Here is a 27276-nt window from a genome sequence, read left to right on the forward strand (position 1 = left end):
CGGGAGCAAAGAATGTAAGAAAAATGAAAACATTTTCAATATTTGCTAGGCTAAAAATTAAAAACACACATATTATGGAATCTCATTTAGCTAAATGTCAGGGATAACACAATAGCTAGAATTTAGTAGTATTAAAACTATTCTAAGAAAAAAAGCAATTTACCAACAATGAGGGGAAAAATAAATTGAGAGAAGAGATTTTATGATTCAGGAAAGGTTATATATGTAGGTGTAAATCATAAATTCTAATAGGGGAGAGCTATAACACAGAAGAAAAGAGCAAATGAGCAAGATCTGAGTGTATGAGAAAAGAAACTGGACATATTGTCTATCTCGCAAATTATTTGTAAGCCAGAATCTTTCTACAATATTTTAATGACTAACCTGGACTGCAAAATATTCTACCTTAGCTTAGCCTGTTAGGATTTCTTTTTAAATTAAGATCAGTAGTCTTTGTGAAATATCCAACCCAGATGCTACTGTTTGCTGACAGCCCTCCTTCATTTCCAATTTTTAGAGTTGGTTTAGGGCCCTAGGGTGTTTAAAAAACACACATGTGAGCTGGTTCCTGAGTCACACAATGTGAACACTGTGGATTCCTGCATTTCTGGAACTGGCCTCAGATATTTTGAATCACTTTTGGCTCCTGTGCCCCTTAAAGTCACTGGATTAAAGGGGTCTGCGATGTTTTACCTTAGCACATCCCCAAAGCTCAGCAGAATTCCAAGGAGTTTGGGGTGGGGCCGGAGTGAAAATATGCCAGTCAGGATTTCTCCTTCTCTTGTCTCTAGATGGATTTTTCTTTCTGTAGCTATTGGGGGATGTTTTAAGGGACTTGAAAGATCCCTTTTCCCATTAGTTAGAGATCTTAAGAGTAAGGGATAGATGAAATCAGATCTCGCCACGTAAATTATAACGCTGGGATAGAACAGCTCCCCAGGCCACTCTCTTCTGAGATACATACACACACTTTAAAACACTTAAAACTTTTTAAAACACTGGACATTTTATTAACCAGTTTTGCATGCCATAGACTGTGAAAGTTCCTACTTATTTCATATGACTGCTAGTTTTTATATTTTGATTATGAAATATGACCAGTACCGTGTAATGGGCAACTTGCTAGATTGACAGTGGGCAGACAAATTCTCAGTCCTGCTCATTCATAGTTTTGATTTTCACTTTGTTCAAGGTAAAAGAGTTGGGATTAGGCTATTTTTAAGGATCTTTTCAACCCTAACCATATTTAAACACAAATTTTAGTTTTGAAGTTATTTGCTTTTTTTTTTAGAAACTTTTTTTATTTTCAGGGAATGATTCACCCTGAGATAACATCTGTTGCCAACCTTCCTCTTCCCTCTACCCCCAAAAGACCCCCACTGCATGGTTGTCTATCCTAGTTGTAAATCCTCTAGTTCTTCCACGTGAGCCACTGCCACAGCACGGCAACTGACAGACAGGTGGTGTGGTTCCAAGACTGGGAAACGAACCCATGCCGCTGAAGTGGTGAGAGCGCTGAACTTTAACCACTAGGCCTTCAGGGCTGGCTTGAAGTTATTTGGTTTTTAATGATTATATTGCCCCCTTATTAGGCTTTCTGATGATATGGAGTATGGATAGTTATTGATAAATATGTTACCTCTTATATTGTTAGTTCCTATGCTATATTTACTGAAGGAATGGCTATTCTGATGGACCCCTAAGATCTAGAAATAGAGTGTTTTTGAACTTGTTATGATCTACTGTGCTTATATTTATTAACTAATTAGTAAGTACCTACTAATAATTGCATTGAGCGTCAGGAGACTTGATTCTGAGACTTTTGGTACATCATTCCATTTCTCTGAGCACTCGTTTCCTCACTTATAAATTGATACTGTCAGACTTAAGGATGATTGGTAAGGTCCAATGATTCTGCACTCCTGGGACTCCCAATACCAAAATGTATATTTATTTTATAATCTAGTGGAATTATTTTATTAAGAACGTTAGTCTGAGTTCTGGATCTTGAAAACAAGGGGATAAAAGTAATACTCTATATTTTATAGCACTTTATACTTAATAAGGAACTTTTATATACATTACCTCATATGAATTCTGCTAGGTAGGCAAAATGATGCTTGCCACATCAGTGAAGTTCCTGGCAGTAAACAGATGGCATACTTATCTAGGGCAATTTAAAACAACAGACTAAAAGGATCATTTACGGAGGTGTGGGCAGAGTTTAAGGAAATAACGGGAGATAGAGTGTTACCTTGGCGTTCTTCTCCATGGGGAACTGTTTCCACTCCTAGGCTTGAAGTTGAAGAAGGGGAGGACCTCCTGACAGAAGCTGTGTCCTTAGGTAAAGGCAAGTTTTGGCAACCTAGTGGTGAGCAATCTAGGGGAATAAGTACCCTGTCTCACTCTCCTCCTGTCCTCTGATCTCCTGCTGGTGACTTCCTTTGGCCAAACTCAACCATAAGCAGAGGGAAAGACTGCCCATGGATACAATCCATTTGAGGCGACCTCTAGAGTACAGAGCAGAGAAGGATAGTGAGAACAGAATGGGGGATGGCGGGACAAATGGAGAGCAGCTGGCACACTTCATGTTGCCATTTTACAGATGATGAAATCGAAGTTCAGAGAGTTAATGACACAGCAGAAACTGAACTGCTGGTTACTAGAACCAGCAGGACTCAAACTCCAGTTTTCGACTTCTTAGGCTCATGCTTACAATCTTAAAGGGATTCCTGTTTTCTCAGCATGAAATTAACATTCTTTACCACGTTTTCCAAGACTGTACATAATCTGGCTTCTGCTTGCCTTGCCAAGTTGACCTTATGATTCCATCTCCTATGCTGGGGAAACTGGCTGCCTCTCCATCCCTCAAACATGGAATATTATTTTGCTGTTTCTAGGTTTAGCCTCTGCCTAAGGCCTTGCCCCTTGTGCTTTCACACATGGCTAGTTCTTGCTAGATGTCAGCTCAGATGTCACTTGGAGGCCTTTCCTGACCATCCCACCTAAAATACACTTTTCCAATGACTTTCCATGCCCTCTTTCTATTTATTTCCTTTATGGCATTAACTCAATTGTATTTGTCTTCATTGATTGGTGTGCATGTAATTTGCTTGCCTTATCCTATTAGGATGTAATTTCTATGGAGGCAGAGCACTCGTCTGTCTTATTAAGACTGTATTCCAACACTTGGCCTGGAACTAGTAAACAGTGTTAACGAATTAGCAAGTTATTCATACTGCCAAGCATTGCTCCAAGGGGAGGAGAAAAGAACAAAGACTACTAATGCTAGGCAATATTTTGAGGCAAACGGCACACTTTCACCATCCTACCCCCACAGCTTCATCAGATTTGCCAATCAATTGCATTTTGGTATCTTGTCATTCAGAGATTATAAAGATGTTTTGATTCTTATTGTCGGTGGGGCTTATTTACAATAAAGGGGGCCATAAAACTTGGTAGGTGTGAAAGCTGTAAGTCAGGGGTTCCATGTATGGTCAAACTGTTTCCTTTCCAAGACTTTGGGTTTCTTGAAATGAGGAAGTGGAAGAGGCAGAAGGGGAGAGAACATGTATTAGTTAGGGATTTGTAAGTGTAACGATGCTGGTACTGGATTTCTTGGTAATTTATATACCAGTTTATAACCACAGTAAAGGTGAACTGAACTCTAGGCATTTCTTCTACATTTTAGGTGCCAATAACTTGGTCAACTGGGTAGAAATTATGACTGACTGTCACAGATGGCTACTGATTATGATGCAATTGGGAGCAAACTCTATGGGAATAAGAAAAATGCATCCATTGACAAGATGGAGGAGTGTACTACTGCCTGGTCTCAGGGGCCTGATTGCTATCTGTTCTCTGTTTTGTTTTATAAATTAAATTTTAGTACTGTAGCTACTCTGTTGGAAAATTGCCCAGTCAATGGGTCAATGGAGATAAAGAAAACAGACCTTCCGTAGACTTCAGCTTTTGCCATTTCTGATCAAACTGTCTCTTCATTATTTTTATTTCACCACAAATAGTTTATAGTTATTAAAATCAACTTTGCTATAGAAATTACTATAGAAAAATAACTTTCAGCTCAAAATCTAAAACTCTATAGTCTCATCCCCCACATAACAATTTTTCCCATTGAAACAACTGCATTTATGATATAATTTTCTATAACTTTTTTTTAAAGGAACAAAACTCTTATTTTATAGCATAGCAGGATATATGTGTGGTCAACTTTGTGTTCAGAATTCTGAGAGTGACACAATTTTTCTGGCACCTTTTACCAAACTTTTTAGACTCTATGAATTAATTTCATTTCTTTCACTATTTCTCCATCTATCTATTATCCATCTTTCTATCTCTCTATCTATATCTATCTATCTGTCTACCTATCTATCTACCTACCTGCCTGTCAACTCTCTATAATATCTATTTGTGTACATACCAATATCTATTTATATACATACATGCACACAGCCAAAGAAGCTTCGAGTTAATCTCCTAGGCTTTCATCATTTGAGCCTTTAAGAGTCAAAAACCTGGCTTGTCCTATTGTTACATTCACTAGACTTATGTTAACTTGTCCAGCTATTTCTTACAGTTTCTAATAGCTATTTCTTTGGGAATAATAGAAGTGCACCGTCTTGGTAAAGTTTTGAGTACTTTGCTGTTCAGTGAAGTCAAGAACTGTTTCTTGAAAACTATCACAGTTGGTTTTTATTATTTCAGAACTTTTTTTTTTGAGGAAGATTAGCCCTGAGCTAACATCTACTGCCAATCCTCCTCTTTTTGCTGAGGAAGACTGGCTCTGAGCTAACATCCGTGCCCATCTTCCTCCTCTTTATATGTGGGACGCCTGCCATAGCATGGCTTGCCAAGCGGTGCCATGTCCGCACCAGGCATCCGGACCGGCAAACCCCGGGCCGCAGAAAAGCAGAATGTGTGAACTTAACCGCTGCACCACTGGGCCAGCCCCTATTTCAGAACTTTTAAGTTGAAATGTATAACAGATATATTTTTCTCTGTGCTATATGATGGGCGCTAGAGATTTAATAGCCATGAACAAAACCAGGCATGGTTACTGCCCTCAGTTCTACGAGAGAGAATCAGGGAAGGCTTCCCTAAAGAAGCAAGGTCTGAGCTGAAATCTGGAGGATAAATCAGTGTTACCTGGGTGTGGAGGGGAAGAGGAAAGTGTTTTAGGCAGAGGAAAAGAGTGTGGCATATTCCAGGAACTAAGAACTGCCATTTCTTAAGATCAAGGTCTGGCTCTAATGTCTTTATGAAAGAGATTGATTTCCACAAGCCAGACACAAAACTCCATCTCATTATTTCATAGTCACACCTTATGACATAATTAAAAATTTCTTTCGCTAAATCGCCAGTATTCTAATCCTTGAATGTCTTCCATTTATCAACGCTTTTGCCTTTGGGAGGAGAGTTAAACACACACGGAATCTCAAAGAATATAAGGTAAAAAATGTTTGCATTAATATATTTGATAAGGTGATCTGAGAGAGACTGAATTTGTTCTTACCACACTTTATGAATGTGATATTACAATAAAACCCCCAAATTATGCACAGGTATATATAACACAGTGGGGATTGACTCCGGTACTCCTACCCCGGCCTCTGTTCTTAAACAGGAGAACTAGAGGCTAAAGCTTTGTCTTCCGGGTGGAGGGTGAGGTGGGATAGACAAATAGTAGATCATCCAGTCCCAGGAAGCCAGGGGATGGCAGGTGGATTCCCATGTCCCCTTATTTCTCTGGCTTAATCCCTCAGATTCCTTAACTGTGACTTTGCTGAATTCGCTGCCATGCTGGAACTCACGACCAGCCCCAGGATCCAGAATCATCTCTATTGTGTTTAAGCTGAAGAGGACCATGGCCACCAGGTGGCAGCAAATTGAAGCAGGAGCAAGACTCATTCGGGTTGTGCCACTGGCTTCTAAGGGACTGGCCGGGCAGGTCCACTCCGGCCATTCATTCCACTAGCCTCACAGTAACCCGACCAGGCCTGTTACACAACTGAACGTTCAGGGCTCCGAGCATGGCGTTACGGAGGTCTTTGATGACGATTTTGCTGTGATACGTAGGACTACACCAAATCTGACAACATGAAATATGAAGAACTTACTTACGGAAGATGTATCACTTGAGACCTCAAACAGCATATGCTTTCCTGGTTTTCCCCACAGCCCCCATTTCCAGTGTCCCCAGTTAGACCTTGTGTTTTGTGGTGTTTTCTTGCCCTTGGAGTTCTTAGAGCTTTAGCAGAGGGTTCTGGTGCAACTGAGGAGATTTAAAGGTGGCTGCATTCCACTAACCCTCCCATCCATCTTGCCTATGAGAAGAGGGCTGGGGTGGGGAAGGTGGTCAGGGACATCACGGAGGAGATGAAAGCATGAAATGCAGCGTGGAGTTCTTGCCTGCAATTTGGGGATGATGGCAGTAGAGAACCACACGCCTTCTCCTGCCAGTGTCTGCGGCGTGGCAGTCTGTGAAAATGAGTTTGTGCTGTCTGGCCGCAAGGAGGACAGTAGACAGACGACTTTGATCTGTCTCTATTTAGGACGGAAGGAACAAGACTTCCTTGCTCCACCTACCCTCTCCCACCCTACAGTGTGTTTGTGATGTGGAGGAAATCCAGAAGATCTTTTGTAAAGTGGAGATTGCTCAGATCTAGAAGTGCCCTACAGCCCATGTGGGGAGCGTTCAGGAGACCGCCCAGTGGTAAGGACATTATCAATCTTGAAGTGCAGGGAAGAGCAGTAAAGCAGATGAGACCTGGAACATTGACAGCTCCTTACTGTTCCCACTGGACTTGGGGCTGTTTCTCCCCTCAAACTTCTCTTCTCTTGCACAGGAGCTGACGTACCTGCCTTGTGAGTTCCAAGTCAAGTGAAAGATACAGAAGGAAGAAACTCAAAGATGGACACTTGTTCTGGAATTGAGTTATGAACCTTATGAACCTGAGGTTATGATGCAGTCTTGATTGGACTTCATTTAGCACAAAACATCTAGAACATCTAGGCTAAACAGACAGGGGGTTTAGAGTTAATAAATTAAAGCAATTCCAAAAAATAAAGCTGTTTTTTTATACTATTGAACTTTGAGTACTATCTTATCTGTGAAATATAATGTGAAATATACTGGGGAGAAAAGAGAGTAGACTCTTATTTTTATATGTATTTCATTTTACTTTTCCCAAAGGAAATTAACTTAGTTAAATTTGTGGACGGCATGAGTTGAAATTCTGCCCCACCTCGTTCACAGTAGATTCCAGTGGTTCCCAGAGGACAGCGACAGGTGTATCCATGAGGCAATGGAACACAAGTGGCTCCTTTGCTACAGTTGTGTGGAGGGTCATGTTCAGGGTCACAGGTGGAAACCATCTCCGTGCAGAACGCTCCCTTCCACCCACTGGGACAGTCACAGCTGTAGGTTGAGAAAGAAGACGGAATGAGTTGAACAGAGATCTATATACACTGGTGTAGCATCCTGATGTTAACTTGGCAATTTTGACTAGGGTTCCAAGATACCAAAGCTAATTGTGACTCAAACTACCAAGATCCAAACTGTCCAAGGAAAGAGTGAGTAACTGTTTCTGGGGTTACTGGACTGCAATCTAGGATTTAAAAAGGCTCAGCATGTGGAAATTGAAAGAGAATATTATGGGAATCATTTCTTTGGACAAAACAGCACTGTAAGTCCCTCTCCCCACTCCACACCACCTCCGAGGGGAAAGGCTGTGAACGGAGTTGCTGCCTCCTGACCTCAAGCCTAGAGGAAAGAAATGAAGCTTGATCATTGTTCCCTGACCTTGGGGAACACACAGGCCCGGCTCCTGGGTCTACAGAAGGAACTGTAACCCCTCCAGAGTCGAGGCGAATGGTAGTGCGTCCCTGGGACGGCTTGTGGCACCCTGAGCTGGGATCAGCTGCGGGACGTGTAAAAGGGACCTTGCAGGGCTGGCACGGTGGCCTAGCGGTTAAGTTCTCACACTACGCTTTGGTGGCCTGGGGTCCGCAGGCTTGGACCCTGGGTGCTGCTCAAGCCATGCTGTGGTGGCATTCCACATACGAAATAGAGGAAGATTGGCACAGACGTTAGCTCAGAAAAAAAAAGAACCTCTTTCCCAGAGTGTATTCTGATAGCTGAAGAGACCCCAGCTCTAAGAGGCAGTCAGTTCATGGCTGGGGCAGAATCTGAGGGTAAGGGGGGTACCCAGTGCACAGAGAGACCTGGTCTGGGTTTAGAGAGTGATATTGGGAGGTGCCCAGCAGGGGAGTCTCTGATGGACCCCCTAAAGATAAAATGTAGGGCAGCTAATTATATTTGTGTCAGATAAACAATGAATAATATTTTAGTATAAGTCCCATGCAATATTTGAAGTTCAGACAAACACTATTTGAGATGTAGTAAAAAATTATTTGCTGTTTATCTGGAATTCAAATTTATCTGGGTGTCCTGTATTACTTTTTTTCCTAAATCTGGCAGTCCTGCACTGATGGGAGAAAAGTTTGGCTTTAAGTCCCTGCCAGGCCCAGAGAGCACTAAGCCACCAGATGACAGTGCGAGCGAAGGAAGCCCATCCAGGATGTGGTGGGGGCGCGGAGGCAGAAACCACGAGGCTGGGGAGAAGCAGCGGTGGCAGATCACACCTCCTTCTGAAACCTTCTGTTCACGTAGCGAGGCCCGGCTGGGTTAGGGCGACTGTCTTGAAGAGGGAAGCGTTGTTAGTATTTTAAAATGAACTCTTTGAATTAATGAACTGAGAGTGTATTTGTGAATTGAAGTGTCTATTAACCAAGTGGTATCAGAAAATTCAATGGACCTTCCCATATTTTAATCGAGGACCAAGCAAAGGATGACTCCTCTTAAGCAGGTTTAAAAAGTGAGGGAGAAACAAAAATAGATTTACTTCATGGATCCATCCGTGACCCTAGGTCACGCTTACTTGCTCTCAGTGCATTACAATAGTCTTTACCTACTGTAAACTGTAGACATACATGACATTAACAGTGTTGCTGGGTTGTTGAAAAGCTTCACCAATAGGACACTTTCTAACGTGCGCGAGTCAAGACGAGGCAGGTAGAAAACAGAAGTATCATAAATCGTTTTTTCTTTAGGCTGGAAGAACCCTCACAGATTCCGAGGATTAAAGGCGGATCCTATCGTCCCCTCTCGGTGGACCAACCAGGATGACACATTCTATGCCACAGAGAGGAGGAGGTAAGGACCATGAACACGCTGCAAACATTATCAACAACCTTTATCATTTTATAGAAACAAGAGGTAAGAGCTTCATAAAACTGAGACTAAACGCAAAGAAGAAAATCAAAATCACTTCTAACCTCTGACCACGGTGAGGCCGACCTTTTTCAGGATTCAGCATCCATCTTTCCACTCCCTCCTCTAAGCAAATTTTAACATTAAAAATGCTGGGAAAACTGGAAATTCACATGGAAAGGAATGAAACTAGGGCCCTCTCTTACACTACTCACGAAAATTAACTCAAAATGGATTAAAGACAAATGTAAGAACTGAAACCATAAAACTCCTAAAAGAAAAGAGAGTTTTTAGTTTTTCTTGTTTTTAAACTTCCTATAAATGTAAGGATATTGTAGAACATCTTCAATGACTGCCTTTCACTCAGGATTATGTTTTGAGATTTACCCACATAGATGCGTGTAGCTGTTGCATTAATTGTCAGTGCTATATAACTTGATGCCCTGAAGTTCATATTTTTTTTGTAGTTGAAATTTCAATATTTTCTTTTGTGGTTTGCATTTCTTGTGACTTATTCAAGAAATCTTTCCCTATTCCGAGGTCAGAAAGATTTTTTTTTAATGTTATCTCCTTAAACTAGTACAGTTTTTCCTTTTACACTTGTCTTAATACAGCTGAAATTATTTTTAGTGTTTGATATAGGGCAGAGATCCAATTACAGTTTTCCATATGGATAAGCAATAGTCTCAGCACTCTTCATGGAATAGTCCATCCTTCTCCACTGACGAGCCAAGACCATTTATGCACTCTTGCATTATCATCATCCTGTTCCATTAGTCTGTTGGTCTAACCCTGTGCTGGTATCACACTGTCTTAATGTCTCCAGCTTTCTAACAGTCTCGATATCGAGGATGGCAAGTTCTGCTGTCCGGTTTTCTGTTCCTGGGCGTCTTGGCTCTTCTTAGCCCTTTGCTCTTTCACCTCTGTTCCGTCGACTAGGTCCAAGTACAAGACAGGCAGATTTCCGTGCCTTCTCCTTGTGCAAGACAGGGCTTACTTTTCATTTATTCTTACGCTGAGGGTGTGGCTCTTCGGGGTCCCAGGCCCATGAAGAGTCTCCTGATAGATCCCCCAGGGCAGCCCTCAGCCTGAGTCTGCCTGCTGTCACCCGTGCAGCCCTTGGGGGGTAAGTTCACACAGCTCCAGGGTTTAGCAGGAACTCAGGCGAAAGCCAACTTCGACATTTAATTTCTAACTTTCCTTTCATTTCATTTGGGCTCCATAAATGCATTATTTGCACTTCAGGGAACAGTGTTCTGAAAGTATACATCTTATATTTTACTCAAGTTGAATATTTTCACTGGGGAAGATCGTTCAGGATATATAATTCCCCTTAGTTCAACAAACAGAACTCCCTATAAATAACATTAAAAAATTTATAATATTTAGAAACATCTTTCCATATTCATTAACTCCTCTTCCACAACCTCATGTTTAATGGTTGAATATTGTTTCACTGGATTGATGAAATATACTTCATTCTCCTGGTCACGTGTGGGCTATTATATGTTTTTAATTTTTCACTTTCTACCAACACCTATGTGATAAAACACTTGTAGCTAAAGATTTGTTCATATCTATAATAGTTTCCTTAGAATAAATTCAAATATCATCATGACTTCTAGGCTCGGGGTTCATGTTCCAACCTGCCCCCCCATAACAATTGTACCAATTTACATTCCCATCATCAGTGAATGAGAATGCTCCTGAAATAATGGATGTGCATATAATTCAAAATATGGAACATTTTTATAGGATTCTTGTTCTTTATCGACCCAATAGTTATTTATTAAAATAAAAATGATTCAGTCTTTGCCTACACATATTTATCAAGAACATATTCATTTTAAATTCCTATATTTTCCTTTATTACTTGACAGTCTAGTCAAATTTATGCTTCACCAAAATTCACTTTTTATCTTTTTTTCAGTATTTACTATGTGTGTGGCACCATCTTGGCGCACACAGGATGGGCAGACGGCCCACCGAGCTGAGTGCGCAGGTGGATCCCCTGGGCTGCTGGTGCCGAGGGGCGGAGGGCGGGCACAGAGAATCCCGAACCCAGCAAGGGAAGCCCTGGGGGCGAGGACGTAACTGACGTCAACGCCACGCGTTCCCCGACGCCCCGCTAGACCTTGGTTCTAGGAGGAATTTAAAATGAAAACGCTCATCTATTTGGAACATAGAGATGGGGGCATAGGCACACACACAAAATGGTAAAAAACGAACAAAAGTCTCTGAGGAGATTGCCATCGCATTACATAGACTGTTTAGATGGGTCATGAGGAAAAAAATTCATATGCTTATTGCATCTAATAGTTGTGCAAAAAAAGTTGGTAAAGTTGTAGAAGGTTCTCCAAAATAGAGAAAAACAAATGCATAGTTAACCTGCTACAGAATTACATAATGATTTTGATGACTATTTGAAGATCGTAAAGAGCATAAAATATTTAAAGATCTTTTGTGCAAAAATAGACTGTCTTACCTGATGAGGATTTTTAGGCTGGTTAATTTTAAAACTACAGATGAGAGGCAGGCTCCGAGGACTGGAATTCTGCTTGCCCTTTTGAGAGACATTTGCATTTGTGAAGGAAGGGGGGATGACCTTGTAGGGACCTGAAATTGGCCACCCCAGGATATGTCTCTTTGGCATCGGGACTGTTTGGGGCTGATTGCTTTTGATAACAGGGACAGGGAAGGAGGCTCTGAGGAATGGAACTTGCTCTTGTTGGGACACATTTACATTTGTAACGTAAATCTCTATCTGTAAAAGGTGCCTCCCTCTCTGTACCAGGAAGAAGAGAGATAACCTTATCCCTAGAAACTCTTAATGGGGAAGGCAAGAACTTAAGTTGGTTGCTGTCTGGCAATCTCATGTAACTGATTTAGGGTGGTGGCTTCTGACCTTTACTTAATCCGATTTGATTCTTGTCTAAAAGTCATGGGATCACCCAACGACCAGACCCCACCTGCAATAATACCATTTTAACTTTTTTTCATGTTCTTTCCTTTGTCTTGTAAAGAAATGACTCACATACCCATGCCTTATAAAATTAGCGCTAACCCTCAACTCGGGGCAGCAGCAGGAGCTCTGACTGCCCGTGGGTCCTGTCTCCACGCACCAGCTCTGCCTGCCCATGGGCCCTGTCCCCATGCTATTCTATTCTCTAAATAAAAGAGCACTACTGCCAGATCTTGAGAGTCCAAGAAATCTTTCTTTCGACTCCTCGGCTCACGGAGCCCCGCATCATTACCAATTTCATAAAAGAAACAAAACTAGTAAAAATTCTTTTTTTTAATTTTTAATTTTTTTTTTAAAGATTGGCACCTAGGCTAACAACTGTTGCCAATCTTCCTTTTTTTTTTTTTTTTAATAAGGATTGGCACCTGGGCTAACAACTGTTGCCAGTCTTTTTTTTTTCTGCTTTATCTCCCCAAACTCCCCCGTACACAGTTGTATATCTTAGTTGCAGGTCCTTCTAGTTGTGGGATGTGGGACACCACCACAACGTGGCCTGACGAGTGGTGCCAGGTCCACCCCCGCCCAGGATCTGAATCCTGGGCCACCGCAGCAGAGCGCGCGAACTTAACCACTCGGCCGCGGAGCCGGCCCCTAAAAATTCTGATTAAAGAATTTTTATGTAAAAATAACTGGCTCTAGTTTATTACTTTTTCATGATGATTGCGCCATCTAGTGGTTCATTTTTATCTACTTGAGAAAAACAAAACTAAGAACAAAGTTAATTGCATTGCCTTACAGGCACACACATGGCAGTGGTAAAATATTTATTTTTATATTAAATATAGCTTAAATCACATTAAGCATAATATAACACAGGTGCTATATAAACTTATCTGAAAAATAACGTCTTAAATAAAAGAAGTTCTCATCTGTTTCCTTTCAGAATTTTTAGGTCTGAAGCAATTAGCTATGTGTGCAAAGATTTAAAAAATTACTTTCAAATACCATATACTACTCTTTTACGTTATATTTTAAGAGATTTTCATCAGATTGGTTTTGTGCAAGGTCAGATTTTTTCTTTTTCTTCCCTCCCTGGGCTTCTTTGGCCCCTTGTGAAATGTTAGAGAATAAAAAGTCTCAAATCTGCATTCGTTATTCTTCACTCAGGGTGATGATATTCTTCCAGCCCTGGAAATTAATTCGTTGACATTTCTTCCTTTAACCGCACACATCCCACTCTGTCCTGCAGAAGAGCAGCTTTTGGAGAGGTATGTGTGTGAGGTGGGGGTGTCCAGATAGTGGGAAAAGCAGGAAAAACCCAGAGAGGTAGATATTCATTCATTTAAAGAATATTTATTACTACTTTTTACAGGCTGAGTGTCTGCCACGGTGGCTTGCAATGGGCGTTTCCCGACACATAAGGCCTCAGTCTTGGCCTCGAGGACGTGCTGTTTTGTGGGAATCAGGTTAGTAAGCAGACAATGTTAATGAAACATGACAAGGGCTAAAATGAGAGCCATGGGAGCCCATAGGAAGGACAGTAAGCAATTTCAGAGAGTGCAGGGAAGGCTTCTGACGTGAGATGGGCCTCCGTGAATGAGAGCTTTGAGGGATGGTGTGGCAGAAGATGAGGCTGGAAAAGGAAGCCAGAATAGGCTGAGAAACTGGAATAGAAACTGAGTAACGGGATGAGAGAGTCCACCTGTAAGCGACAGATGTGTGGGGAATGACATGAATGATGAGGCAGATGTTAAGATATTTATTTAGCATGTATAGGGTGACGCCATCGTGTAACAATAAACTCTCTCGTGATGTAAATTTAATCTTAGTGGGGTCTTACTATATTTTTGTCACTCTAACGGGTTGGCAGGCTTTGACACTATATCGTGTACTTTATGGGCCACACAGAACTTTTTACAACTCAACTCTACCGTTATTGAAAGCAGCCATAGGCTGCTATATGCCAACAGAACTGTATTTATAAAAACAGTCATGGGGGCCGGCCCGGTGGTGTAGTGGTTAAGTGCACACGTTCCACTTCAGTGGCCTGAGGTTCCCCGGTTTGGATCCCGGGTGCAGACATGGCACTGCTTGGCACGCCATGCTGTGGTAGGCATCCCACATACAAAGTAGAGGAAGATGGGCACCGATGTTAGCTCAGGTCTAATCTTCCTCAAAAAAAAAAAAAAATTTGCAATTTAGGAATTTAAGTCAATTTTATTCTAAGTGAACAGCTGTAAAATAATTAACCATATTAGTAAAAACACACTCCAACATTCAACTCTCGATTGCCATCACGACCAACTGTTATCCGTATTTCTAAAGTGTCTAACATTTTCTTCTGTGTTATCTCTCCATGTTTAGAGGCAGAAGAACACACAGATTGTTCGTTATCTATTAGCCACTGAGGATAGCTAACATTTTGGAATGGATGTGAGTTAAGAAAACAGTTCTATGTATAACGTCAGGAATTCTGAAGATCTTTTGAATATTCTTAGCTATCATATCATTGATGCTTCAGCCCTTTGCCTGTTGTTCTACTTAATTCACCAAAAAAAGCCCTTTATCACCTTGAGCTGCATCTCAAGATAAGTTATGGTTACAGATTTGTGGGTTTTCTGTGTATAAGCAAAAACAGATACAGTATTAAAATGAAATCTATGTGATATGATAACAAAGTCATATGAATAATGGAATAAATGCATGTTACTTAGCAATAGATGATCCCATTGCCTAAAGGACTCCACTTCTGAATATTCAACTTCTTTCTCTACTATTTAAAGGGAAAAGGAATCACGGCTGAATCTCCTTCTCCTTAGACCATCTGTTGTGGCAGATGGCTTCATTCATGTCAGTTGCTTTCCTTTATGATTTATTTCCATTTGAGTATCAAGTTGGGAGATTCAGGTAAGTGTGATGTGATGGATATCATTTTACCTGCCAAAATATACTGGATGTCAAATGACATGCTCACAATTGGAGCCTTTGAAGAATATGCAGACAAGTGCTAAAACAAGTGAACCTCACGCACACTGGAATGTGGTGGCACGTCAAGACTCAGCACGCTTACAAGGAAGGGTTGCTATAATCTCGCCACCTGCTGATGCTTCCCAGGGTCTGCCTTTCTTTGCCGATGAGATCACTCACCAAACTCTTGATGATACCTCCTAGAATGTAAGGAGGATGAGATGAAGTTCCTCTTTACATATTAATGAAAGTACTGGCACCTGTCTGTGGACCTCAGTCTGGAAGGTTCTGTTCTCCAGGTATATGGGCCTGAACATTGCATTATGTTCACAGTTGGCCTTAATTCCTCTTAGAGAGGGAAATCTTTTGGGGAAACTAGATGAGCTGCTTGGGGTAGATGCAGGACCCTAGTTGCCCTGCTATAAGTATGACCCTGGAATACAAAAAGAAGATAGCTAAATTTCTTTGCTTGAGACCAGGAGAGAAATTTGGTTTATTCTAACCTAGAGAGTCAGGTGGAGCAAAATGAAGCAATGACAAGAAGACGAAGAGATGGGGTGGAGTGGCCATGTATTTACTGCAGTGGTGGGATGACCAAACTGCAGGTTGAAAGTTACGTAGGTGGCCATGATGTAAACTTTTCCCTTCTGTATTTGCACTCATCTCCTCCCCCTGCCCCAACGTAGACAATCTGATCTGTCTCCAAGCGTGAACGTCTTTGTTCATTTAATAGGAATCAAAGGAGTTGACTGTCACTTTTAGGCATACATGGTATGGAGTAGAGTCTGTATGAGTGGAAGCAAGACCACGGAACCAGGAAGGCTTTGAGAACATACACTTTCCTCCTGGAATCTGCATTGATCTTGGGAAGCTCTTTGGTCTCTCACAGTTCCTGTAGATCTCACGGTCTGGTAGAAAGCAACTGACATCCGAGTTACACAACGACCAGGAGAGAAAAGATGTTCCCCTGAAACCACTGTGATAAGGAGGCTTGATTAAAATCTACACTGAATTCTTACTTCTGACACTTATGTTCTAGCTACTTAAATAATAAAGGAAAAGAAAGTATGAACTTACTTTAGAATCTACACCCTCCAAATACTTTTTCCACAGGTGGCATCAAATAATGGACTTATATTGTTTTAGCAGATAAGAACTGAAGGTGGGGAAAAACTGGAGTAAAATATCCCCAATTTTAAAAGTGGTTATCTGTACCTGTTAGGATCATGAGTATTCTTTTTATTTTATACTTATGAATTTTATAAATTAGACAAAATGTGCATTATATGTACTATTATTTTCTAATTCAAATGTACACAAAAGTAGAATAAAAATAGTATGAATGAGGGCTCTTGGAACCCATTATCCAGCTTCAAATGGTCAATTTTATGCTCTTTGGTTTCATCTGTTTTTTTCTCTGCTATTTTTTTTGCCAAATTGTTTTGAAGAAAATCCTATTTTATCTGTAAATACTTCAGTATATATCACTAATAGGTAAGAAACTTTTAAAAACACAACCACAATACCATTATCAAACCCAACAAAATTAATATTAATTACTTAATATCATCCAATTTCTGTGTTCAGTTAATTATAATTGTCTCAAAAAAGTTTTTTTTGAAAGTTCACCAGGATCCAAACAAGTTCCACAAATGCATCTGCAGAGTATGTGTCTCAAGGCTTGTTTCCCAGATGGAAATTCTCCCTCTGTATTTCTTTCCATCCATGCCATTGTTTTGTGTCATTTGTCCAGTAGAATTTCCTGATTTCCAGATTTGGCTGTTTATATCCTTATGATGTCATTTAACTAGTTTTCTTCTTTTGCCCATATTTTTCATAAACTTGTAGATGTAGAGACTTGATTAGGTTCACGTTCAGGTTTTTTAATCGCTTGTAGGTGGTGCTGTCAAGGTCCAACTACATCACATCAGGAGGCACAGAACGTTAGTTCCACATTTAATTATGTTATGACGGACCAGTTGGTTAAGTTTTGTTAGCTTGTTCCAACCATTATATAGTTTCCTATCAACCTTTCACTAAATAGTTCAAGCAGCCATTATTTCTTTGGTGGTTACAAAATGGTGATGTTTCTCATTTCTATTATTTATCCTGCACGTACTTGCTCAGTTCTATTAAGCACTACTTCTCATCAATTATCTGGCTGGTTAGTATTATTTAGTATTAGTTATCTATTGCTGCATAACAGATTACTCCCAAATGTAATGGCTTAAAGCAACAATAAACGTTTATTACTATTCTGGACTCATAATAGGTCACTCTGCTTGCACGCTTGCCACCTGCAAATGCATCCTCTACACAACTGCCAGAGGGACCACATAAAATGCAGTATGCCCACTATTAAAACTGTTCAGTGGATACGATCATTTAATCCTTAAATTTAATAATTTGAGGAAGGCAGAAGTGGCAATGACTTCCGACTTAGCTTTGGAAGTCATTAACTGTCCTTTGTAGACTATCCTGTTCTTTACACAGGTCAGCCCTCTTGAGTGTGGCAAAGACTGTGGGAGCATGTGTCTACCAAAGCAAGAATCACTGGGGGCCATGGAGGGCTGGCTTCCATAGTCTAAAATGCAAGCTTTACAGGACAGGAAGGTTGAACCCATCCATCTTCCCCTTTATCAAAGTTCAGAATAATGCACAGTACACTCGCAGCCTCCACAGGTTACAAGTTTTTTCCCCCTAGGGGACGTGGAGTATCACTACAACTCTGTGAATTTTGTGTTTTGGCATGTTTAACTCTGCTACAGACCTTATTCTCTGTGATTCTGACACTGTCACATCTTTGGCCAGTGGGAGTCTCGTTAAGTTGACTCCAGTCCTCTTTTGAAATGACCCTAGCAGTCTTTGAGAACCCTCTTGCTTTCGGGCATGAAAAGACATCCACTCATATCATGCATTTCCTAGCCCAGACCTGACTGTCCAATTCTGCAAGAAGTCCTAGTTCATTTTTAGTGGAAAATGGTATTTGGAGATGACAATTTAGCACTAGAGCGATTCATTGCTACTGAATTATTACTGTTTCTTGACCTCTTTAGTGGCCATAGCTAGGAAATAAGGTTTTTAGAAAAAGAAAATTAAGCCATGAATTCATATGTTATTTCCAGTTCAAATTAAAGATGAAGGGCCGGCCCTGTGGCCGAGTGGTTAAGTTCCCATGCTCTGCTTGGGTGGCCCAGGGTTTCACCAGGTCAGATCCTGGGCGTGGACTTAGTACTGCTCATCAGGCCATGCTGAGGTGACATCCCACATAGCTTAACTAGAAGGACCAACAACTAGAATATACAACTATGAACTGGTGGGCTTTGGAGAGAAAAAAAAAAAGAGGAAGATTGGAATCAGATGTTAGCTCAGGGGCCAATCTTTAAAACAAAAACTAAACATGAGAAGATTTTTACTTTTTTGATTTTATATCTATATTTTCTTTCTGGTAAGCTAAAAATCTTCATTCCTAATGATAAATATCAACATAATTACTCATTTGCTTTACATCCATCCATCCATCCATCTATCCATTCCATCTAGCTATCTTGTTATTTAGCTATTTTTATCTATAGTTTCAAAATAACACTACCAATGCTACCACTAGCATCAAGACCATAGGATGTAATTTAGGGTATCTGTATGGTTCTTTTTGTCCTTAGAATATAATCCACTGCACAGTCAAAATACTTTGAAAATCCATTGAATTAAGTTTTCTCTACTTGATTATACCACCAACTTGAAATACAGTTGGATTCATTTATGTCTTTATTTTGTTTCAATGTTTAAGAATTACTCTTTTTCATTTTTGATTTACCAGGTGAAATATTTGCCTAGTCCCAAATAAAAACTAATAAAGCAAATTGTATTTTTAAATGTCTAGCTTTCATCGCTGTCACTTCTTGTTCTCTTCCTCATTCTATAGGTAACCATTTATACATTTTTTTCATGATCTTCCTGTAACCACCCCTGATGCAGGAAGGGTTAATAATCACTGGAAAAGGCTTGCCAACAAACTGTGACCTGGAGGTGAGAAGGCCAGTTAGCCAAAGACAGGTAAGATATCCAGAGGGAGGCAACCTAAGCCAGGCACGGCTGCCCAGAGCACAGATGGAGACAGGATATCGGGAGCAGGAGGGGCCATTGCCTAGGAGACCTTGCATGCTCCGAGATAAGAATATACGAGCACAGCAAAAACATGATAATATCAAAACAGAGACTGAGCGAGGTCTCCTTGAGAAATCACTAAGAATTCTTGGCATCCGCTAATTACATTGCCCAGAACACCTGTGTATGTTTAACAGATGTAAGCTGTGTATATATTGAAATGCTGGTTATAATAAACTCAGAGTGGCCATCAGCCCTCTCTGCATCTATCCTGGTGTGTACATTGGATCGCGACACCAACACTTCCCTTGTTTTTTTTCTTAGAAGAATATGAGCATATGTGTGATGTATTGCTCTATGTATGTATTTATATCTGTTTATCTATAACTATTCTCTTTTCTTCTATGTTTCTCTGCCCTGCTTTTTTCACTTAATGTACCCTGAGGATCACTCCATAGCAACACGGAAGATTCTTTTTTACAGCTGCACAGCCCTCTGGTGTATGGCTCTCCTTCAGCTTTCCCAGCTAGACACCTAGTGTGAGGAGTTTCCAGTCTTTGGCCTTAACAAGTACACTTTGCTCCAGTAAGCACAGTGTCCGTTTCTCTACAGCCTCACCACTAAATCAGTCAATTTTTTAGCTTTTTGCTAATCTCCTGGCTAAGAAATAGTATCAGTCTTGACTTGGAGTCCCTAGAAAACAGAGTCTAAAAGCAGTTCCAAGGAAATGAGGAGTACCATGCTGAACAAGCCGGGGGGGGGGGGGGGGTGTGTTGGGGGGGGGGAGCGGAGGGAAAACCAGCGCCAGGCAGGGAGCCACAAGCTGACGACATGCAACTGGTTGTTTGGTGAGGGGTGTTTCCTGAGAGGCTGGAGAGAGTGATACGGTTAATTCGAAAACTGTGCAGGAGAAAAGTGTAGCGGGAGTAGACAGGTTGACAGCAGGTCATGGTACTCCTCGAGGGAAGGATTAAAGGATTCACATGTTGCTGCGCTGGCCATGAAAGACCAAGGACAGTGTTGAGCTGGAAGTGATGAGAGCAGAGAGAGCTTTAGGAAGCTTCAGCGTGGGTTAGAGGAAGGCGCGATCAGGGAGCCGACACTGGCTGGCGAACAATCCCACAGTCCAGCCGAGGAGAATGGACGACGGAACTACGCACTGATGGCTCACATACACGGACGAGGACAAACCAGGCAAGGAATTCATAATCTGGGGAGTGTGGGGAGCCCTGGAGAGTCTATGATTGGGCTCTAGGGACTTTGCAAACCTCTAAAATTTTATGCAATTTTTTGTGTCCTAAGTATGTTCATTTTTCTGGGGAAAAGATTTTGAGCTTTCACCAGATTCTCAAAGGTATCTGTGAGCCAAAAAAATAATTAGGAGACACTGGATGAGAGAGATTTTGTGCTCACTGACAGATTTATGTTGTCAGTAAGCCACATTTATGAACTTGGTGTAAACCTCGGAGGCATTTCTCATTTTACATCCACATTCTCTGAACTGCTATTGTACTAGGGTCTGTGCTGCTCGTTTCTACATTGCACGTGTTTTTGTAGGTTTTGTTTTCCTACCCTGTGCTTTCCTTCAGGAACACAGCTGCCCATCGCCCTCAGTCCCTCAGGAGGCAACTTTAAGGGCAAGCAAAGTGCAACTTAAATGAAGTCAAATCTGCTTAAAAACACTTTGCACCAAACACACATACACATAGGGCTAAGTTAGAACTAAACAAACCCTTTTATTTTTATTGTTTTAATCTCCTAACCACAGAAATGGTTTGCTGTTTCTCTGTTGCATCGGAGCTCATCCCAGAGCACAAAGGCCTTACATGGACCCTGCCTTCCTGGTTGGAGAAGCCGGGCTGGAACAGAGCTGGGGCTGTGGGCGCTGAGGGACTGGGAGCCGGAAAGCCAAGCTTTCAAGCAGTTTAGGGAAGCCCAGCACCAGGTCGCAGCCTTAGGGGGCCCCACCTCCCTCCTTACTCGGCAGGAGGCGCCCCTTGCAGAGCAAAGCAATGCTCTCCACCCCAAGCTGTGAGGAATGGAACTAAAGGCAGCATTTTGAGTTAAAAAAAAAAATTCGTACCATTAAGCTGTGCATAGTTAAGACATTTTGCCCAGCTTTGAGATTTTGCTTTTAAAATTGATTCTAACACCGTGAAATTTATGCTTCTGGGTTAGGACTTTTCTCTTAAGAATTTAAAAAATATTTTAACATATGTTAGCTGTTTCTCAGGAAAAGACTGAACCTTAGCTTAGAGCTGTCTATAATGTTACCTAGAAATTGAATGTAATATTAATCTGTTTCAGGTGAAAAGTAAAAGAGTAGAGCCATATAAAACTAAGAGCCTGGCTGGGACAAGGATAGAGGAAAACTTCTTAAACACTGTTGAAAAGTATGTTACAAAGAACACATCAATTTCCTTTAAAGAGGGGACTTTATAATGGAGATTAGAGCAGAATTACAAAAACTGTCAAAAGTAATACAATTCTACTCAAACTCCTGCTGCCACTGAAGCTCAATATCCGTGAGTGGGAACTTTCAAATTTTTAAACAGCTTTATTGAGGTATAATTTGCATGCCATAAAATTCACCGAACTTCAGGGAGCCATAATTGGATTAAGTTATATAATAGTCAGAAGAGCCCCTTCTGACTCTACAGTAAGGCTTCACATGTAGTAACTAATATAGTAAATATTTTTTTATGTCAAAAAGAGAATATCAAATGCTGGTCACAATCTGCTAAGATTCTAGAATCCTGTCAGGAAACTTGTCAGAGGTACCACTCCCATTGTACGTTATTACTCACGTCTATTTGCTATTTAAATCAAGGTTCTCAGGTTAAGTCCGAGAGACACAGCTTTCCACTCACACGGGTTATGAAATCCCCAGGGAATGTGTTATGAGGTCACGTACTTCCAATTTGGAGAACATATCAAATGCCAATTAAAAAGAATCTCAACATCTTAACTTTTTAAAAGGAAGAATAAATGAACAGATTACATCCAGCAGATAAAGATATATTTAGCACTTTAATCACCTTACCTAAATTATTAGTTGCCTTTAAATTCATCTCTTACTATTTAGGTTCTGGGGAGGCGCTTGACCGGGAGCTGGAAGGGTTGGTTTTGGGTCCTGCTGTACTACATCGTAGGTGCTCGTACATCCTCTTGATTCACTTTTAATCTCTGGGGCTCAGTCTCCCATCCGTGAAACTGTACTGGGATATCTGCCCTAATTTCGGAAGTTTTAATTAGGAGCCATGGAAATAATGTATGCAAAACATGCTTTGTTAGCCACAAAGTGCTGTGCGATTGAAAGGCATTACTGTTATTATCACAACTCAAGAACATTTTCTATATAAATCAAAATAATCTGCAAACAGTTCTGGGCATCTCCTGGACGTGGCACCGTGTATCCCAGATGAACACACGGGCTCTTCCATTGGAACGGAGCCCTTCATTCCACATGGAACCGGGAGGAGGCGGGATTTATTTCCTACCTGCACCTTCGCTTTACATGCTCTCTTACCGCCACTCCCCATTCTTTACCACGGCATTCTTTATTATTCTCAGTTTATTAGCACATGAAAAATAATAAAAGAATGCTAGTCAGTCTCCTGGAGATGACCACATTTCTTTAGATGAAGTGAGGTAAAGTTGAGCTTCTAAATAATTAAGCTTAGTTATAGAGCAGATCAGCGTTCATAAGTTGTAAAGGAAACTAAAGTTTTCATTAAAAATTGTAAGACAGGGGCCGGTTCCGTGGCTGAGTGGTTAAGTTCACGTGCTCCGCTGCGGTGGCCCAGGGTTCGGATCCTGGGCGCAGACATGGCACTGCTCATCAGGCCACGTTGAGGAGGCGTCCCACATCTCACAACTAGAAGGACCTGCAACTAAGATATACAACTGTGTGCAGGGGGGGGTTTGGGGAGATAAAACAGAAGAAAAAAAAAAAAAAAAGATTGGCAACAGTTGTTAGCCCAGGTGCCAATCTTTAAGAAAAAAAAAAAATTGTAAGACAAAATCGTAATGGTAAAGCTAATGCGGAAACACACTGCTCCGTGACAGGGGCGGCCCAGGCCTCACAGTTTGTTCCTAACTCTTCCATGGACTTGGTCAAATTACACATTCTTTTCTTCAAAGATTTCCTTAAAATTCAGCTAACACTTCCCACCTGTTATGAAGCACACCCGGAGTCTTGGCCCTCCCACAACACATCAAGCCTTTTCGTACTCGGTTTGGATGAATTTACATGGGACTTCCTGCTAACCCTCGCTCTCATCTCATATTCTGTCAGTCACAAAATACCATGAACATTTCCCTGCAATCTTTTAAATTAATGTTTTCCTTTCCCTTTCTATGGCTATTTATTAGAACCAGGATCTTAACAATGTGCTTCGATTTCCAAAACTGTCTCCTAGTTGTCTCCCAACATGCTGCAAAGGGACATCGAAGGGATTTGCCAGTGTCTGTCTTGCCCATGGCTCTTTTCTGCCCTGGAACTGTTGTCTCCTTCTTGACATAAATCAAATCTGTTATCTATCATGTAAGTTTCTCATTCTTCCATACATCCTCTGCCCCATTTCTCATAGCTAATCAACATAATACCCTGTGTAGTCAATTTGGCTTCATTATCATGACCCCTGGGGCCACCTCACTTGTCCTTATACTTGTGTGTGTGTTTTTTTTTTTTTGTGAGGAAGATTGGCCCAGAGCTAACATCTGTTCCCCATCTTCCTCTTCTTGCTTGAAGAAGAAGCAAGATGCTGCCATAGTTTGGCCTGATGAGCAGTACTAGGTCCATGCTCTGGATCAGAAACTGAGAACCCCAGGCTGCTGAAGTGGAGAGTGTGAACTTAACCACTACACCACTGGGCCGGCCCCCTTAAATTTGTGCTTTTGCTTAGAACCTTTGGAATGAAGATCCCTCCCACTTTTTCATTGATTCAGCAAGGTCTTAGTAAATGCCTACTCTGTGCTAGGCACTCTTCTACGTGTGGGGGATACAATGATAGCATACGAGAGCAGGCCCATTGTCAGAGAAAAATAATAACCTATAAACAAATAAACAAAACCAGAGAGTGATCTATTATGGAGAAAGTAAAATATGACCATATGATAGAGAATGATTCCTGGGCGGGGTATTTTGGGCTTGATCTAAGGGAGTGCCTTTCTGAGAGGTGAGCCAGTGACAAGAAAGAGGCAGCCAGTGGAGACGGTGGCCAGTGTCCTCCAGCCGGAAGACCCAGGGCATAGGTCCAGGCGCAGGAACCAGCTTGGTGTGTTCAAAGAACAGCTGCATGCTAACTGGACCTGAACACAGGGAGGGAGGATAAGAGAGACCGTCTAAGAGATTGCAGGGGCCAGATCACGCAGGGCCTGATGAGTTTTGTGAAGGGTTTAGATATTGTTCTTCATGTCCTGAGAAGTCACTGGAGAGCTTTCGGTAAGAAATAGGAAGATCTAATGACCAGCTCCTCTCTACTCCTCCCCCAATCAAAAAGCCTTCTCTCACCAGCCCGGTGCACTGTGACTGGAAGTTGTCTGAACTCTGCACTTCGCTTTCCAACATTTTCCATGAGGAGCTGGAGGCGGATTGTCCAGGGAGGGTAAGGGATTCACTGGGGCTTTTCAGACTAAGACATGCTCCTCCACCCCCGTCTCCCAGGGGGGCTCTGATGCCCCACTTCCCCACTGCTTTGCAGGGACCAGCCAAAGTAGAGAGGTGCATCACGCCTGCTGATGGGTCCTGGGGGGCACATTTTGAAAAATACCTTTCTAGCTGTCTCATACATGAGACGTAAGAAATTCACGAATAGCTAGAGGGTAAGAAATTGAAGGACAGAGCTTACTTCCCTTTTCTTGGGCATGTTCGCAGAGCCCCCGATATACTCCGTATGCACAGAGATGCTCAGCAAGAGCAGTTGTTGATAAGACAACAGTCCTTCGTTTTCTTCCCGCTCAACAGGCCCAGGTTTTGCTTCCTGGTGAAGTCGTTCAGAAGTCAAATTGCGCAGCTTTGCTAGGGTCCACCTAGAGACGGCCCCTTCTAAAGGAGCTCGGGCCCAAACGTGAGCGCAAACAACAATATGCCAATCCTTGTATCGTTAACATTTCTGGCAACAAACTCAACACTATGAATTTAAGATAGATTTCCCCTGGTGCCTGGAATGAGAAATTCAGTGATTCATTTTCTTGTTTAAAAGAGTTGAGAAGAGGCGTGAATGCTGTGCTGACCCTCTTTAGGTGCCTTTATCCATTCCCGGTCACCTAGCACGTCTACAGAAAAACATTTGAACTATGAGCATCAGTTTGTGCTCCTAGTTGCGTGCGTAGAGCACCAGTTAGAATGTAAATAACCTGCTGCATTCTTTCCGAACGATGTCCCACTTACTGAACAGCCCCGCCGCTCTCCGCGCACGCCCCGCCGTGGCCGCAGCGCCCGGAGCCGCAGGCGGAGGCGCCGCACTGGCCCACGCTGCGCCCGGCGGCGGGGCGGCCCTCGGGGTCGCCCAGGCTTCGGAAGCGGCCGTTTTTCCCAGTGCGGACTCGAAGACTGAAGATACACCCTTGGAAGAAAGGGAAACATACTTCATGTTAAAAAATGGGAGAGGTAGGTAAAACAAGACGACAATGATTTTTCATATTTAAAGTAGCATTCTTTCAACAGAAAGTAACACAGGTCAGTTTTAAGAAAAAAATATAAAAACAGAAAATCATGGAGAGAAAAATAAAAAATCATCTACAATACTGTTACTCTAGAGAAGACAATTATTAACATTTTGGTGTATATATATGTGTGTATATGTATATATATACACACAATATTACAATTTTTTTATGCTTAGTTGTATTTTCTTTTAAACAAAAATAGAATCATACATTAACTATATAATATCTATACATTATACATATCTATATGGTACCAAAAACTTGTGTAGCATAAGTACCATCAACTCTTGTCTCATAGCATTAACTATTTTTAAATGATGGCGTAATGTTCCCTTATATGATAATATATTTAATCAACCTTCAATTATTGGACACTTGACTCATTTCTACTTTTTTACTACTAGGAATAATGCTATAATGAATATCACTGTATGCATATCTTTGTGCATTTGCTAATTATTTTCCTAGTGTCAATTTCCAGAAGTAAAGCCACTAGAGCAAAGGACATGGATGCTCTGTGTGTGCCCAAGTGTCGGGGAGATCTTGCACAATTATTTCCCGCCGCCCAGTCCTGGGACACCTGCTCGTTCACAGGCGCTGTAATGCAAGAGATTAGCATCTGCTTCATTTAAATGAAAGAAATAATAGAATGCTCTTTGCTATTTTTAATTGGGGTTGAAAATCTTTTAATAAATTTATTAATCGTTTGTAATTTTTCCCCTTCAGTTGCTTATTATGTACTGTTTTGCTCTATTCACCCTTTTATTTTTATTTTTTTTTTAAGATTTTAAAATTTTTTTCCTTTTTCTCCCCAAAGCCCCCCGGTACATAGTTGTATTATATTCTTCGTTGTGGGTCCTTCTAGTTGTGGCATGTGGGATGCTGCCTCAGCGTTGTTTGATGAGCAGTGCGATGTCCTTGCCCAGGATTCGAACCAACGAAACACTGGCCCGCTTTCAGCGGAGCATGTGAACTTAACCACTTGGCCACGGGGCCAGCCCCTCTATTCACCCTTTTAAACATTTATTTGAAAGATCTCTTTACATAATGAGCATATTAGATGTTTGTCATATATTGTAAATACTTTCTCCAGTTTAATGTTTGCTATTTAATTTTGCTTATGGTGGGGTTTTTATTTTTATGTAGAGAAGTTTATCATATGTATGTTGTCACATTTATCTTTTTTTCCCTCTGGGGATGTTGCTTTGCACGTGCTCTTAGAGAGGGCTTTTCCGGATATATATATACTGTGTGACCTCACTTCCATGGGGGATGT

General features: G+C 41.4%; 1 protein-coding gene across 1 annotated transcript in view; it reads right to left on the reverse strand.

The window, feature by feature from the left end:
• LOC111769165 (protein eyes shut homolog) overlaps nt 1-27276 on the reverse strand; it is a 1017614-nt gene that overhangs the window by 30453 nt on the left and 959885 nt on the right. The window contains exons 29-30 of the mRNA XM_070244139.1: nt 25723-25897; nt 7266-7438 (exon numbers count right to left, since the gene is read on the reverse strand). Of these exons, the coding sequence (XP_070100240.1) occupies nt 7266-7438; nt 25723-25897 (348 nt within the window). The remainder of the gene's footprint in view (nt 1-7265; nt 7439-25722; nt 25898-27276) is intronic.

Source organism: Equus caballus, chromosome 20 (genome assembly GCF_041296265.1).
Source record: "Equus caballus isolate H_3958 breed thoroughbred chromosome 20, TB-T2T, whole genome shotgun sequence".
Classification (NCBI taxonomy): Eukaryota; Metazoa; Chordata; class Mammalia; order Perissodactyla; family Equidae; genus Equus; species Equus caballus.